The sequence below is a fragment of the Triticum aestivum genome, chromosome 6A (genome assembly GCF_018294505.1).
Source record: "Triticum aestivum cultivar Chinese Spring chromosome 6A, IWGSC CS RefSeq v2.1, whole genome shotgun sequence".
In the NCBI taxonomy this organism is placed as follows: Eukaryota; Viridiplantae; Streptophyta; class Magnoliopsida; order Poales; family Poaceae; genus Triticum; species Triticum aestivum.
The window spans coordinates 519,921,874-519,937,413 of record NC_057809.1 but is presented as its reverse complement, the minus strand read 5'-3'; the positions used below and the strand labels follow the sequence as shown (position 1 = coordinate 519,937,413).

General features: G+C 44.2%; 2 protein-coding genes across 9 annotated transcripts; one reads left to right on the top strand and one right to left on the bottom strand.

Moving 5' to 3' along the window:
* The first annotated feature begins 1,735 nt into the window (after positions 1-1,735).
* Positions 1,736-6,354, top strand: LOC123128238 (uncharacterized). 7 transcript variants are annotated; one of them, XM_044548190.1, is made up of 12 exons: positions 1,736-2,072; positions 2,165-2,482; positions 2,600-2,749; positions 2,835-2,909; positions 2,998-3,035; positions 3,133-3,174; positions 3,283-3,345; positions 3,933-4,004; positions 4,426-4,488; positions 4,565-4,648; positions 5,350-5,486; positions 6,063-6,354. In XM_044548190.1, the coding sequence occupies exons 1-12, from the start codon at positions 1,852-1,854 to the stop codon at positions 6,096-6,098; spliced, it is 1,299 nt and encodes a 432-aa protein (XP_044404125.1). In that variant the 5' UTR covers positions 1,736-1,851; the 3' UTR covers positions 6,099-6,354. The 7 variants fall into 7 exon arrangements, with proteins under 7 accessions (XP_044404125.1, XP_044404126.1, XP_044404129.1 ...); XM_044548191.1 differs by having other exon boundaries at positions 1,737-2,072; positions 2,826-2,909; positions 3,283-3,306; XM_044548189.1 differs by having other exon boundaries at positions 1,739-2,072; positions 2,826-2,909.
* Positions 6,355-8,338: 1,984 nt separating this feature from the next.
* On the bottom strand, positions 8,339-14,073 carry LOC123128237 (KH domain-containing protein At5g56140). 2 transcript variants are annotated; one of them, XM_044548186.1, is made up of 7 exons: positions 13,777-14,073; positions 13,146-13,231; positions 10,735-10,883; positions 9,888-9,992; positions 9,691-9,807; positions 8,987-9,130; positions 8,339-8,898 (listed from the first exon to the last, which is right to left on the bottom strand). In XM_044548186.1, the coding sequence occupies exons 1-7, from the start codon at positions 13,884-13,886 to the stop codon at positions 8,746-8,748; spliced, it is 864 nt and encodes a 287-aa protein (XP_044404121.1). In that variant the 5' UTR covers positions 13,887-14,073; the 3' UTR covers positions 8,339-8,745. The 2 variants fall into 2 exon arrangements, with proteins under 2 accessions (XP_044404121.1, XP_044404122.1); XM_044548187.1 differs by having other exon boundaries at positions 8,339-8,895; positions 13,777-14,072.
* Between the last annotated feature and the right edge of the window lie 1,467 nt (positions 14,074-15,540).

The window sequence follows — 15,540 nt, the reverse complement described above, 5'->3', positions numbered from 1 at the left end:
ACTCAGCTGCATCGATACATCCGACAAAGGCATGCTTCACGGCGGGTTTAACCCGGGCGGGTCGTGCACGCTAAGCCGTCTCGATGATGTCGGTGCAGATGTCCGGCTCAGGGCCCGGTTCGCCGATCTTGCCGATGAAGACGTGGATTCCGCCAAAGGGTACCCGGTACCCGTACTCAATTGAGCCGGCCTCGGGGCCCTAGTCTGCGTCGTCGATGTAGAGCTTGCCGCGACGACTCTTGGTCATCCGGCCCACAGCGTATCCCTTGATCCCTTCGAAGCTGCCCTTCAAGAACTCAAAACCACCATGTGCTGGCCCCACGGTGGGCGCCAACTGTCGTGGAAGTGTCACGGCAGATGTCCTCATGGAAGAACTTAGTTGTGGAACCATTGCGACGAGGTTAGCTTAAAGGGGTTAAACGGGACAAGGACACGAGGAGTTTATACTGGTTCGGCCCCTTGCAGTGAAGGTAAAGGCCTAGTCCAGTTTGAGGTGGTATTGCTAGGGTTTCGATTACCAGGGAGCAAATACACTTTTCGTGGCTCTCGATCTGTTGTTTCTTTCCCTAAGCCGCTGCCGGGTCGCCCCCTTATATACATGGGTTGACGCCTTGCGGCCTATAGAGTCCCGGCCGGCTGATACAAACGTGTCCGGCTCGGTGACTTATCTTACATGCCTTACAATACAAGTTTACATATACATGGCGGTTTACACTTACGGGCCTTAAGCCGCCTTCGGGTTTGGGCCCTTTTAACAAACCTGTCTATTGAACCGCCATCTCTAATATACTCTTGGGCTTCATTTAGATGAACCGCCATGTGGATGACCCGGCCCCTCCTGGGCGGGTCATATCTGATAATCATATCCCCAACACCTCCCCAATATATATAGGGGTGAGGGGGAGGGGGCTCCGGCCCTAGCCCCTCCTCCAAGGGAGGGGGCGGCGGCTAGGGTTCTCAAGCAGCAGTGCCCGCGGTGCTTCTCGGTGGGTGGCGGCGCGAGGGAAGGCGAGGAAGAAAGGAGATAGCACGGGCTGAGAAGGGGGGGAGAGTGGCGGCTAGGGTTCACCCAATCGGTCGTTCTCCTTGGCCTAACACGCAGCCCAGCCATCCACAGGATGATACACGAGGGAGAGCATATGAAATCTCGAAACTACCCTCATCGGCCCTCCAAAACTACATGCGGAGGCAGGATCTCTCTACTAATTAGAACCAGCACTAGTCACCCCCTCTCCCGCAGCCCCTGACAAAAGTGGCCCACCTCGCCTGGCCCCGTAGGTCATAGACACATAGGACTGTAAAACGAGTGAAAAACGACGGGCACTATTCATTGCTTGTCGCATCAGAGTTGATCCAACGGCCCAGATTGTTTTATCTGAAGATCTGACGTGCGGGATTCATTTGGACAGGCTATCCGACAGCCAGAAAACACATGCCCTGAGAAGCCTTCATTTCTTTCCACAGTCTAGATTGGAGATGCTCTAAAAGTATGACGGTCGAGGCGAGAGTGAGACGCAAATTACACACTGGAACGGTCAGATCCAAAAACGAACGGCCTGATGGCGTGAGCAGGAAAAGATTTCAGTTTTATTACTGTCCTTAATTTGCATGCAACTAATTAGAATAGAAAACCCTAAAAAAGGATATAGTAATAAAATAAAAAACAAAGGGGGGAAAAGAAAGAAAGAGGGGCCCAGCCCCCGTCGTGGCCGATACGCGAAGGAAAGAGGATGTCCCTCGAATCCCCTCATCTCATCTTCCAAAAACAAACCGAGTCTGCAGTTGCAATTCCTATACGACCTCGATCCCCCTCCTCCCCCAACAAGTCGAATCCGCCCGCGTTGAGGAAGGATGTGCTCCCAAGCCCCCAAATCCCTAGACCTAGACCTCGACCTCGACCCCTCCCCAGTCCCCAGATCCCTAGACCTCGACCCCGAATCCCAACCCTGCCCCGGCGTGACGACGACGGCCGAGCTCCCCGACGAAGCGGAGAACCCCTGCTTGTCGCGGTTTCGCCACCGGCGACTCCTCGCCTTCCTCTCGCGCCAGCGCTACGATGTCGCCTTCAACGGGTACGTCCCCTTCCTTCCCCTTCCCCAATTCAGCACAGGAACCAGCCCAGGGCTGTCTACTTGTTTGCGGAATTGATCTAGGTTTATTGCAGGCTGATGCTACAGGCGAGTGAGCCCTTCTGCTTGGAGCGTCTGCAGGGGCTCGTGAGGAAGGGCCTGTGGGAGGATGCCATCGACTACCTTGATGGCTTCCTGCCTGCCGGCCCCAGGAGCCTCCACGCCCACGCCTTCCGCAACTTCCTCTTGATGCACCACTACTTGGCCAGCATCGCCGCCGGGGATGAGTCCGCCATGGACAAGCTCCGGGCCCACCATTGGATGCAACACGTCGTTGATGCCTGGAAAACGAAAGCGAACCACACATTTCCTCGTGTCATGGCCCAAGCCCTGCTCTCGTCGGAGCAGCTCCGGTATCTCTCCCTACGGCCTCTAACTTGCACGCGTTGCTCATTCCGTTGAATTCATGGAGGGTTCATCGTATGAGTTTTCTTGTTTCAAGAATGTGAATCACCCTATATGCTGGTTAGGGCGTCCATGGACTGGGATGGAGTGAGGAGGGAGGCTGCGTACATCCTCTCCAGGTTAGCTTCGAGGACCCCAGAGCTCAACAGGCCGCTCACATTGCCGACTTGCTACACCAAGCCGCACCAAGTGCTTCCCATTGACGTTGCCTCTGGGTAATTCATCTGATCTCAAGCCTATGCTAGTTATTTGCTGCTCAATGTGCACACTATAATCTGTGATTTTTGCTAGATTGTGCAGGCGGCGGCGCGTGAAGGAACAGCGTCCCCATCTACAACCAGCTGCTGTTGCCAGGGCCATCCTTTTCAGGGGGAGGTAAAACAACATACACAATCTTATTTGCTGGGCTAATAGCATCTTCTCTGGTCCGCTCATCTCATTGATGTTTCTTGCTTCTTTGCAGTCAGCGTTACACAAGATCTCTAGCCAACTCAAGTTTCGGTATAACTAACGAATATCTCCTTTGCAGACTTGTGTACTCTGTACATACCTATCACTGAATAACCATGAATCTTTTTTCTTTCTTATTAATGCGTAGAATTCATTGAGAATGCAAAGGAATGGTTTGCGACTATCATGGGTTTGTTTCTACTCTGCTGCCCTGTTGTTTTAGAAAAGTAACCACCTTTTGGTATTTCATGTGTATGTCGTATGTGTGTGGCGACTGATGAACTTGTGTTATCTTCAGATGAAAGCTTACGAGCTGGTTCAGGTAAAGCGACTTCCCTGCTCCAACAAATTATGAAGGAAGGTAACCTCTCACTCTTGTTTTGCTCTCTACCTATGTCATTTGCCACCGTTTTGGTTTACTATCCGCTTATGTTTCTCTCTAGTTTTTACTGCTGTGGTTTTAATATTTGCCAAGTTTGTTTTGTTTCACTTGATTTATGCTTTAATCATTCCTGTGATGTGGTCTATGAATCAGTAAATACCTCGGCCATCCTACATTTTATTGGAAGTCTTCCGTTTCGGTCTTAAGGGCATTGTTTGCCCCTATTTGTAGAAGTTTTCTCTAAATAATGTAGGCAAACGTCCAAATGCGAGCACATCACAGCCTGTTGGCCTACAATACCTTGTGCCGCTACATTCTGTTCCACCCCTTAGCGTCTGGTTGTAGTGCACATTGTTTTCCCTTATTTATCTCTGAACATCTTCAATGGAAACATATTTCCCTTAATTTTTCAGTTCTTTCTTTCTTCTATTGGTTGCTTCACATTCTATGGCTATTTTATTTGCATGATATTTCATGGTTGCACTTCCCACGAGAAATGGTGCCTTCCTTTTGCTTAGTCTGTGTTTTGCTACTTGCTGCTATTCCAACTGTCTGCTGTGCTGCAGGTGCTCCTGTTGCTCCAGTTTCACTGATAAGTCCTGCTAAAAGTTCTGGTACCTCGTCATTGACAAATGCAGGTGAAATAAGTTGGACGACCTCAATTTCTTCTAAACTAGGGAAAATCTCCATCTACATAATTATCCTAATCTTTTTCATTGTTAGAGAATGGCAAATGCATGAGTGATTGGGCTAGATAAATCATTGACAATATTACTTGATGTAGTTAAAACATGGAGACTTTTACGATTTTAATGTGTCAGATGGCTCTTTTCCAAATTCGGTATCTATAGTTATTACTTGTTGTAATTCCTTGGCTCCTTGCTATGCTTCATTATATTGCAATCTTTATTGTTTGGTTTCTATGCATGTTATTTTCCATAGTTGTAGAATTTATCTTAGAATTATACAGTTGGAAACCTTTTTTTTTGCTTGTTGGCTTGTTATTTTGTTGTTTATTGTTGTTCTGTATCATTTTACCTCCAAATGTTTGTTTACCAGAGATAACCAAATTATGCATCAAGGGACTGTATGCACCATTGTTACTAATACTCGATGGCCTCGGTAGGCTTTGATGGTGCTCTTTGCACTCCATCAGTTACTGATACCTGTCACCATATCTAAATACCAGTCCTTGCAGGTGCTCCTGTTTCTTCAGTGTGCCAGACTCTGAACATGACAAGAGACGCTGAAAACTATGGTATCTCATCAGTGACAAGTCCAGGTAGATTAATTGAACCCCTCAAATCATTTTGATACCAAGAAGAAATTCTATCGGCTTGATCTGTCCCTATTATCTTAATTGGGAAAGAACACCAAATAGTATAGGTAAGTGGATATATATATGTATTACTGACAATGGTACGTGAGGTTTCAGTTTCATTAATCCAGTTCATGACTGGCCCCGCTTCTTTCTGATTTCTTTTTACCACGTCTCTCCTAACTTTCTACGTGAAAATACTTGTTAAAAATTAGAATTTGGACATTATTCTTGAGTCGGTGAATCGTCCATTTGTTACCTGTTTTTGTTCTTTATTTATTTTCTGTCTCATGGTACTTTTTGGGTTGCGTTTGCATTCAGGAGCTACCAAGCTTTGCATACTGCAAACATGAGATGCACCATATATAGGTTCTGCTGAAAAATCCTTGGCTTGAGAAGAAACTACTCCCTCCGTTCACTTTTATAAGTCGTTTCAGACAACTGAAAATGAGCTGTTTTACGAGCTGTCTGAAATGTTTAGAGCGCCTTATAAAAGTGAACAGAGGGAGTAGTTGAATTTAAGTTGGTGCAGCCTCTTTTTGAAATGTGCACAAGCCCCTGTGTGCACCTTTGGTCAATGTGATATTCACTGTTAGAGAACACTAGATATTATGCTTTGACTGTAGTCAACCCAATAATCCTCATGAGCACTGATTCTTGGACAGGCCCAGAAAAGAGTCAAGAAGGTGCCTGCGGTGGTTTCAATCCCAGAAAGAATCCACGGGCAGAATTGGCAACTATTGATGAATATTTGGATTCAAAAAGGCAACGTACTACTGGGACTTTTGGGGAAGCAAGTATGGTAAGATGCTGGTTTTTGTCCCTGCTTCTATTAGCAAATATTACAGTTAACAGCAGAATGTCACACTGCAAAAAAAATTCATTCTAAACTATAGCTGAATAATACAATATTGAAAGAACAAAGTATGCTGCTGTCAGTAGGACTTGGACTTACCAATATGTTTGTATATTTGCAAGTATAAATGTAATGTCGAATGTGATATTTTATTTTGTACCGATCTTGGTAGGGTGAGTAAGATTATTCCAAAGCTGCTCGAGGTGCCTCTCTTAGACAAAATTATTGACATTGCTAATTATAAATGGTTGCTTATGTCAATGTCGATAAATAACACATGGCTATTAATATGGTGGCAAAAATTAACTTCAACTCAGGATGTGGTACATGGGAGGTGGGACTTCTTTTTTTTAGTAGCAATAGAGTGTGGAAACTAGGCTTGCATATTTGCCAAACATTTTGCTGAACTGCACACCGATTCATTTGCATTTTTTGAATGATAAATTTTCGGTAGTGGCGGTTTGTTTTCATGTGGCATGAATTCACGCAATTCACACAAGTGGAATTGGTGTTGGACTGCAGGTGCCGGTGAATGAAGTTTGGGCTGAAGCTCACTAGCTGGCTGGTGAAGTCAACCACCTAGATTCATAACCGAGATATGGTGACAATGGTGGTGGTGGTGGTGTACCTGCTAACTCGCACTTCATTTATGCTTTGAACTTGGATGTTAATTATACAACTTTGTTTCCAAGTGCCTACTATGAGCTAGTACTTCATAAGTAATTCTGCTAGTGTTGGTTAATCAGGCTGCTTACTGCCAGCATTTTCTATCACTGAAATGAAAATTAATCAGATTATTGGATCATATCATTCAGTAACAGTATTGCCAAAAGATACACGTAAGTGTGACCTCAAGCATTGCTTTATGAAGTTGCTCAGAAAAATAGGTGCGACAACAACCCAATTATCTTTCAAAGAAGCCCATGAGAGTGGATAAAATATGCAACAACAACACTCTTTTCTCTTTACCATTCTTTTGTTTCGTCGCTGGTGGGCGGATGAAATATGCTAAGCATACATGCGCATTTGCACGGCTGTATATGTTATATGTCAGCATCTGCACGGAGTCTCTTTTCCTTTTGAGGATTGTATTTGGTATTCATCACAACACGCACAGATTGTGGACTAGTCTAACTCATCGCAAATTAAGATTGATTAAATCTTCTTTTTAAGAAATCAATATGAGATGAACCTACTGCAAGTACATTAATCAACTAAGTTATGTGCAGTCAAGGGGCAAATCGTAAGCTATTTGCCATGTCTTGATTAACAACTAGCACTGCAATATATAGTTCCACTTCCTATCTCACTTAGGCAGAGAAGGCTAGGCTAAGGTTCGGCGAAAAACCCTGCCAAAAAAAAGGTTCAGCGAAAAAACTGCTTTGATCTGTGTACTGTGAGCTGAGAACGCTGTAAGTTTTTGGTTGGAATTGCGTTTTTCTTTTTAGATAAAAGGCGTCCTTTGTGGATTCGAGAACCATACACGATGGCCAACATCAAGAGTCGTTGCCATCCTATAGCTAACCTATGAGCTTCGATATTCTTGGTATTACATGCACGTCGTTCATCGCTAAAATCACAAGCCATTTTTTAAAAATGTTCATCACTAAATCACAAGCCAATTCTTTTTAAAAAAAGACGCTTCTTAAGCCCTGTTTGTTTGGGCTTTTGTTTTTGTTTTTATAGCTTTTTCGCTTTGGCAAAAAAAGGCACAAAAGCTCATAAATAGGGTTTTTTGCTTCATCTTTTGACTTATGAATCAATATTGTTATATGATGGTATAAGTCAAAAGCCGAAGCAAAAGGCACCAATTTAGGAGTTCTTTTTTGGCTTTTTTGCCAAAGTAGAAAATCTGCAAAAGCAGAAGCAAAAGTCCAAACAAACAAGGCCTTGATCTCTCTCAGGATCATGCAATGACCACCTGAATTTGATGCCACCTCTAGCTCTCGGATGAGTGTGGAAGGAAGCGAGGATGGAGATTAGTAGCCTCGCTACACGCAAATGCTTCCAAGATTTCAGGGTCAGTGATCCCTTCAATAACAACTGCCGAGGCTCCTTCAAAAACACCATGATCATCACGACAAATCGCGCCAACAGCTCCTCTGGATATTGTAGGTGACACCGTTGCATCAGATTCATTTTATGGGTTCCATTCGGGGAGGGATCCAGTGTGGCCCTCCTTTGTACATTCTCCTGCAGCTCATCTTTTATCTCTTTCAAGTGGTAGTTTATAAATAGATGCGCCGACAAGGGGATTTGGAATTCGTTTTCGTGGATTGCTCAGCGCTCCTGCTGCTCATCTTTTATCTCTTTCAAGTGACGGTTTATAAATAGATGCGTCGACAGGGGGATTTGGAATTCGTTTTCGTGGATTGCTCAGCGCCTCGCATGCCAGATAGCACAGAGTGACGAGACCTCAATGACAAGGGTGTTGCATAAGGAGAATAACCAAAGCTTTGGGCTCAGCGTGTCATCAACATAAATTCGTAAAACTGCATCATCCTCACATAGTGACCAGACGCATTTCACCATGTTACAGTCAAGCAAAGAATGCCGTCATGAATCACGCCGCATTTCATATTGAACATACCAAAACGCTCTCTTCATCCCGTGCAAAATGCTCTTATATTGTGGGACAGTGGGAGTAGTTACTAGATGAGGCAACTGTTTTGTCCCCATTTCAGAAAAGAAAGATATACTTAAGAGTTAAACTATAGATTAATACGTCCAAACCTTCACAACGTCACAAAGGATGTTGCACGGAATAATGCAAATACCCGAAAATACCCGAACCTATATATTACAATATCCATCTATTATTAAGCAATACTATAACTGCAACAAATTACAACATCATTTCAATCCCAAATAACATAACCAGATAACATTCTTCAAAAGTTCAAATACAAGCACAAGAACCTTAAATCAAAGCCCCAGTCATAGCTCATAGCAATACACAAACCACTTCTTGCACAACCCGATATATAGCTCGACAGTCAGACACCCAGTCTTGCCATAACCAAACCTCTCCAGTAGCAGCGAACACGACTCCAGGCATATGTATTATCAAGTACGGGCTGCTCCGACGCTATCGGTGCTGAGACCAGACCATTTTTGCGCCATTAGCCACGAAGGCAAACCCATAGGCATACTCAGTTTCCGTCTCAGGACAGATGATTGCTTCTCCCATGGTACTCATGGCCTTTTACCCCCTTGTCTTGGCCCTCTTCATTCCAAGGCTGTTGTGGAAAGGGGATGCGGAACCAGATCTTTGCATCCCTTCCTCGCGGAGGGTGCCGTTGAGCATTGCAAGCTCCCGGAGCTGCTGCTTCTTGAAGAAGTCCTGAGACTCGTCCTGCTTGTAGATAATAGAATACAAGAACTTTGAGGCACTGATTCTGCAGAACCAGAAGACAAATGGAGGAGATATCAATATAAATACATACCATTGGCCTTAACAGATCCTCAAGGATCTCGCGGGCTTGCATCAGACGAGCATCAATAATTTCAACAGGCAGCTCTGCCTCAACCAATATATGTAGGGGTTCATTCAGATGTTCATATCCTGGCTTTCCACGCATCATTTCCTCCTACAAAGCATTACCACAAACTACAAGGTGAAGTCGACTGAAGTACAAAACAAACACAAGCATGCAGAAAGGGAGAAAAATAACACTTGAATGACATATGGTTACCACTGGAAACAGGCCGAAAACAAGTACAAGTTTTTTCCACCAGAACCAAGCAATTCTTTGGTGATAATTCACTCTTACAGAAATATTTAAGCTCAGAAATAACATAAAATACTCCCTCTGTCCCAAAATAAGTGACTCAACTTTATACTAACTTTGTACTAAAGTTAGTACAAAGTTGAGTCACTTATTTTGGGACGGAGGGAGTAAAAATTAACAATAAGAAACGCTGGGGAGAAAACTGAAAAACAGCCAGTATAGATAACAAGAGATAGGAGTGGGGTTGCCATAAAAACTAAAACCCAGGTTCCATTTATAGCATGGGGTAATAGGGAAGGTGAAAATGATATAGCTCTCCCTAAACATGCTTATAGTACAAATTTGCTTGAAACAATGCTCCAGATTTGCCAATATATCTAACTGGGGAGATTATGAAAGCATGGTATCAAGAGTTTTACCCGAGCTGGATCTTTAATGCTACCCCGGCCTCTTATAAGCACACGGCAGTCAGTAGTTGCCTCCACTCGCTTCAAGGAATTTCCTCTGGGACCAAGGATGCGACCAACGAAGTTGTACTAGAAAAATAAACAAAAAGCATCATGACACAACTCCCACAACAATTCAAAGTGTAATAACATAGTAATAGCACACTTACTGTTGGATATTTGTCTACTGGAATATCAACCCTCATTGTTTTCTTGACAATTAGTCCAGATGAGCTGCCTTGAGAACCTCCAAGCCAACTATAAGCTGATGAACTCTGCAATGGTTACAGCTCGATTATTTAGAACAATGGATATGGAGCGACAGGAGTAGCTTTTGCAGTAAGCACTTGAAAAGTTCCAAAATTCAAGCCAAATGTAAAGAACTAGTCAAACAAACATGACTTATGAGCAATCAGAAATAGTGACAGGATTATACTTCACAATTAACAGTTACCACAGTTCGTTTTGCCGATATCATAAAGATCTACAAAGTCAACACTATTTAACAGTTCAGATAGTCTCAAATATTGTGTGATAATCATCCCAACTCATCTTAAGGTAGCAAGGAAAATGTGTAGTAATAAGTAGCATCGTGACCAACTAGCAGACTGACGTTAGCATGTCAATTAAGTAGCATACTGGTTAGACTTCTGACATACGGTGCCGGATTAGTGAGTTAGAGTGTTAGCATGTTATCTGAAGTTCCAAAATCCAACAGTTGCGATACAGAGAGGAGTTTAATGGCATCTTTTGAACCCTCTGCCTGGAAGGGATAATAAAGTTAGCAAAGTTGGCATAAGGATCAAGCAGTATCAAGAGCATTATCTTTAGCAGTGCAAAAAGCAGCTTGAAAGATTAAGATTTCAGGAATAATAAATTAGCATAAGGACCAAGTGGTACCAAGAACGTAACCAGGTCTGCTAGTGTCAATGTCAGTTAGAAAAACCTGATCTAAGCTCTCAAAGATGGTAATTAGACATGTAAGAGTAAGTTATGTTAAATGGTCAGTATCCATACTTCTGATTGAAATGCTGATGTCCATCCATTCATATCAGTTGCTGCTCCATTTGAATATAATCCTCCCAATGTTAGTGGACTACCATGTTCAAAGCCACTTTGGTTTAAAAGGGAGGCGTTCTCCAATAGTGTGGAAACACGTAAAATTTCTGTTTCAAATTGCAATTTCAAGAACAAGATGTAGAAAGTCAGCAGTTAGAATTAGTGATTAGCAATATACATATATACCGGACGAGTTAGTGTAAATAACTAATCTACAGAACCTTTCATCCCTTAACAACGAAAAATTAACAAAGTCATAATAGTCTCAACTGCAAATCTGTATAGTTAGCTGTAAAGCACTATTACATTTATGCTGAGAAGATATGCAAATAAATTAATCAATACGCACTTGCAGAAAAAAATAGTAGCAGAACAAATATTTGTAGAACAAGCAGAATTCAACAGCATAAATAGAGCTACAACATTACAGCTAAACAGAGCAACACGAAAAAGGTATACATCAAATGCTTACAATTTTGCATCCCTTTTGTAAGATTATTAATTACAGCTATAAAAGATTAGCACACTGGTGTTTATCCAACTAAGTTGGAGCTTCCCTGTGATCCTGGTAATCTAAAATATCCTCCGCCACAAATAATCCCATCAAGGAAGGATGTATATTGCCCCATAGACATGCCGTCTAGTGTCATGGGCATCCGGGTCAAAGTTCAAGGGGGCATGACATGTCTCTTTATATCATGATTAGTTAAAATTACTTCTGTTAGGGATAAGACAAGATTAGACTACATTTATATTGGCTAATATATGATGATTAATCTATTAGAGATTAGTTAATTAGAGATTACACAAGGGACATGGTGCACCTATTGTCATTGAGCAATGAAGATATTGACTAATAACTCTCTAAACCATGCCAAGGATTTCATTCCTTAATGATAATGGGGTACATGTTGTCTCTTTTATAGGCATGACATGCTTAGGCCCTCAACCATACATCTCTAACAGATCTAATAATTATATCTTCACCAACCAGATACAATCTAATCCTATCTTATCTCTAGGAAAGTAATCCTAGCTAATCTTCATTTATAGAAATAGATGCTTCTATGCACCCTTCAACCTTGACCTAAAACCCACAACACCCAAAGTATCAGCACAATGGTTTTGTTATCCTCTTACCAGTCCAGAGGTTATTTAGAAGAGGAGGATTTATCACGAATCTTCATAATGTAGTTCGGCTTTGAACTAAATCCAAAGAATGATTAAAAATATCCCGCTTCTCAAGCAGGACATTAATGTGAATTTGAGACACCCTTATCAAAAGCATGGATCCATGGCAAACACTATGTTTGATTCTTACAATCCTCAATGCAGTCAAAATAGCGCAAATGTTCAACAATGAACCATAAATCACAAACTAAAATCCATTCCCATCATTGAACAATCCAGCAATGCTGTGTATTAACACAGCGACTAACAACATAAACTAAAAAAATTCACTTGTTCCTTCAACTGTGGAGCAGTTTTTGCTGCACATGTTACTGGAGAAATCAAATGTAATGGCCACCGACAGACTCAAGGTACTAGAAGTAACAAGTTAACAACTCAAATGTAATGGCACCACCATATGAATTTATTAATCATAGATATGCTGCCAACAACAGAAAACTGCACGGCTGCAAGCTCACTAAGGATCCTGACACATTGGGAATGAGGTACTATGCAACTTAGTATCAAAAGGCATGCCCCCATCAGCTTGCTGGATGAGACCAAATCAATGTAGTCCAGCAAGCCTCAGCCAAGTTAGTTAAGCAATTCATCTAGGACTAAGCTACAATGAGATAGTTGTGGGACAACATGCTCATAAAGAAGATTAGGCATGTAGAGCTGTACATGAGTCATGAGTGCATGAATTCGTGGATGTCAGGATTAAGAGTCTAAAACCAAAGCAGATGATGAGTGGCAAGGTGGGGTAGTGGTAGGTAGGGTGGTGAAGAAACAAAAGATATTAAGAGTTTTCATCATTTGCTAAGGCAATACTCCAGTTTGGTGGTTAAGCAAGCAGGGGGGAGCACCAGTGTAGTGGTTAGCTAAACAGCAATCATGAAAAAAGCAGCAGCAAGGTAAAATAAAAGCATATCCCCTTCGACAATAGCTACAAAGTAAATGCACACACCAAGAATGACCAAGTTTGTGGCAAATCTAGCTCAGCTGTAGGTGAAAACAGCTTCCTTTGTGTACGAAAGAGGGTAACCACCATAAGCAACGAATCAGAGGCACACAGGCAGGGAAAGTCAAATATCCACGCCATCACAACAGAATATTCCGAATCGTGTGGAAGAAGCACAACTTGGACCAGCGCGCAGATGTTATCATAACACAAATGGCATGATTAGATGAGAGCTCACCTTGATTCAGCAGCCGTATGCTATGAGGGAGCACCGGGACGAACGGGTTCAGCTTGTGGCGCTCCGCGAGCAGCTCCGCAAGGTACCTAGTAGAAAGACAAAGGACCATTATTACTCATCATCGTCTGTCACTCTTATCGTACAGCACAGCCAAGTCAGCTTTCTCCCCCTCACGAAATTCGGCAAATAACCAGCAAATCCCCGCTGGATCACGCGGTACAGAATCACAAGGCGATCAGCGAGCAAAGTGAACACCGGCCGAAGTGAGCGGCTGGCCCGCTTGATTCGGCGAAAATCCAGTGAAGACAGGACAAGACGCAATGGTTACCACAAAGGGGAGATCTCGCCGCGGGGAATCAGATCCGATCCCAAAAAGCCCTAAACCTCGCCGGGTTAAATCAGATTCAAGCCGCGGAACCTTGGCGACACCCGAAAACACACCGAATCGGCGCTGGCAAGGCCCGAATCTGGGCGATCGGAGCCGAACCTCGCCCAAAGTCAGCGACGGCGGCCGCTCCAATCCCCCGAACAACACGCAGCACGCGCCCTCTAGTATAGTCCAGCCTAGTCCACTCCACAAACGACAAGACGGGAAGCTGGGGGAGGAGGAAGAGGGAGCTGGGGTGCTTACTTCTCCTGGTCGGCGACGGCGGCGGAGGAGGCGCGGAGGCCGGAGATGCGCGGGGAGTGCGGCGTGGTGGACGGGGAGGGCGAGTAGGCCATGTACCGTCCGGACGACATCTCTCTCTCTCGAGCAGCAGCTAGTCCTCTCCAACCGGCGGTGTTTGTTAGGCTCGCTAGCTGGCTAGGGTTGCGGCGGTGGCCTGCTCGCCCGGCGCCTACACGCTGTCTCTACAAGGAAGGGACGGCGGCGGCGGCGGGGGGCGAGAGGGGGCAAGAGGGGGAGGGGGAGGAGGCCGGGCGGGCGGCTTATAAGGAAGGGAGGGAGGAAGGGGATGACGATGCGCCGCGCGACGCGGTAACTAGCGGAGTGTGTGAATGAACAGTTCTTCTCGCGGACGCGGGGGTGGGGAGGGGCCGCGGCGGCGTCCGGTCTCCTCTCCGGGTTCGGTTCGGCGGCCGGTAAAAAAATGCCGGGAAACTGGCGGGGCGTTGGGCAAACCCGGACGGGGCGGGGGGAGTCAAGATGCCGCAGTGGTAGGTGAGGTGGGCTTTTACTTGGCCGCCCTAAAAATAGCTGCCTGGTTTACCCGCGTCTGAAGATTTGCCGAGCTAATCTCAAAAGAAAAGAAAAACAAGATTGGGCGAGCTGAGCTGGCCCGTGGTTTACTCGAGCTAGTTAAAGTGTGTTCAAAAAAAAAAGAGCTAGGTAGAGTGTGAAGCCAAGGGACCTGTGTAACCACCTCTAAACAGTCGACCTCCATCATCACATGCGTCATAATTCAATATCTGTTGTGACGCCTATCTTCGAGGAAATCAGGGAGAGAGCTGCAAATTTTGCTTCTTTTTCGGTGCAACATGTTAGTAGGGATGCCAACGGCACGGCCGACCTTTGTGCCAAACATGCTACTTCCTTAGTGGTATCCGAGTGTTGGATGGATAACTGTCCATCCTTCATTATAAGCAGCCTTAGGGCTGAGTGTAACCGAATTTCTTTCATGCAATAAAACTCTCATATTTCATGTCAAAAAAAAGCCAAGGGACCTGTATGCGGTTCTTCGTCTTTTTCGAATGCGACCTGTCTGCGTTGCTGCCAACAACAATGCTGTTTTATATTACGGTTTCTGTGACGCGATCGGAAGGACACTGTTTTGGAAAATGTCGTTGCCATCACACATATATTTGTATGTTGTTCATTCATTGGGGGTCTATGGCTAGTGGAAATCGAACCGATCATTAGTTCAATAATGATTCGGTAGTACGTGGTTAAGAGCATCTCTAGCCGATCCGGTATATGCCCGTCCCGCAAAAATTCGTTGAAGGGCGTCGGCAAAAAAAATACATATGGTACCGTGAACCCTCCGACGGAACAGATCTCGTATACTCGTCTCGTGAATGTTTTGGATGCGTTCATGGGATCTGTTCCGCGCCAGAAGGCTCGCGGTACCACAATTTTTGCATAGCTTCGTGAATTGAAGATTTCAACAAAAAAATTGAATGAAAAATAAACGTACGGATATAAATGGTCCGAAAAGCAATTCACAATACAACAATTGTTTTCTTTGCAACAAATGTTCAAAGTTTGAATAATTATTGCAACACCAAATTGTTCGAATCACACACAAGTACATATGAATAAAATTGGGAATCTATCTCGCCCCATGGAGTTGTCAACGATGCTTAATAAGATCAAGCTTGAGTGCTTGTGTGAATCACGATTCTCAATCTTCCGGTAGGTCTCAAGAAATGCAGCGATCTCATTTGCGTCATGGCA

Excerpts from the sequence above, each read along its gene's own strand:
- LOC123128238 (XM_044548189.1), top strand. The coding sequence starts at position 1,852 with ATGTGCTCCCAAGCCCCCAAATCCCTAGACCTAGACCTCGACCTCGAC. Across the intron at positions 3,346-3,932 it reads CCAACAAATTATGAAGGAAG|GTGCTCCTGTTGCTCCAGTT; the intron begins GTAACCTCTCAC and ends GCTGTGCTGCAG. Across the intron at positions 5,487-6,062 it reads CTTTTGGGGAAGCAAGTATG|GTGCCGGTGAATGAAGTTTG; the intron begins GTAAGATGCTGG and ends GTTGGACTGCAG.
- LOC123128237 (XM_044548186.1), bottom strand. The coding sequence starts at position 13,886 with ATGTCGTCCGGACGGTACATGGCCTACTCGCCCTCCCCGTCCACCACG. Across the intron at positions 9,131-9,690 it reads GCATTAAAGATCCAGCTCGG|GAGGAAATGATGCGTGGAAA; the intron begins GTAAAACTCTTG and ends AATGCTTTGTAG. Across the intron at positions 8,899-8,986 it reads AGGATCTGTTAAGGCCAATG|CAGGACGAGTCTCAGGACTT; the intron begins GTATGTATTTAT and ends ATTATCTACAAG.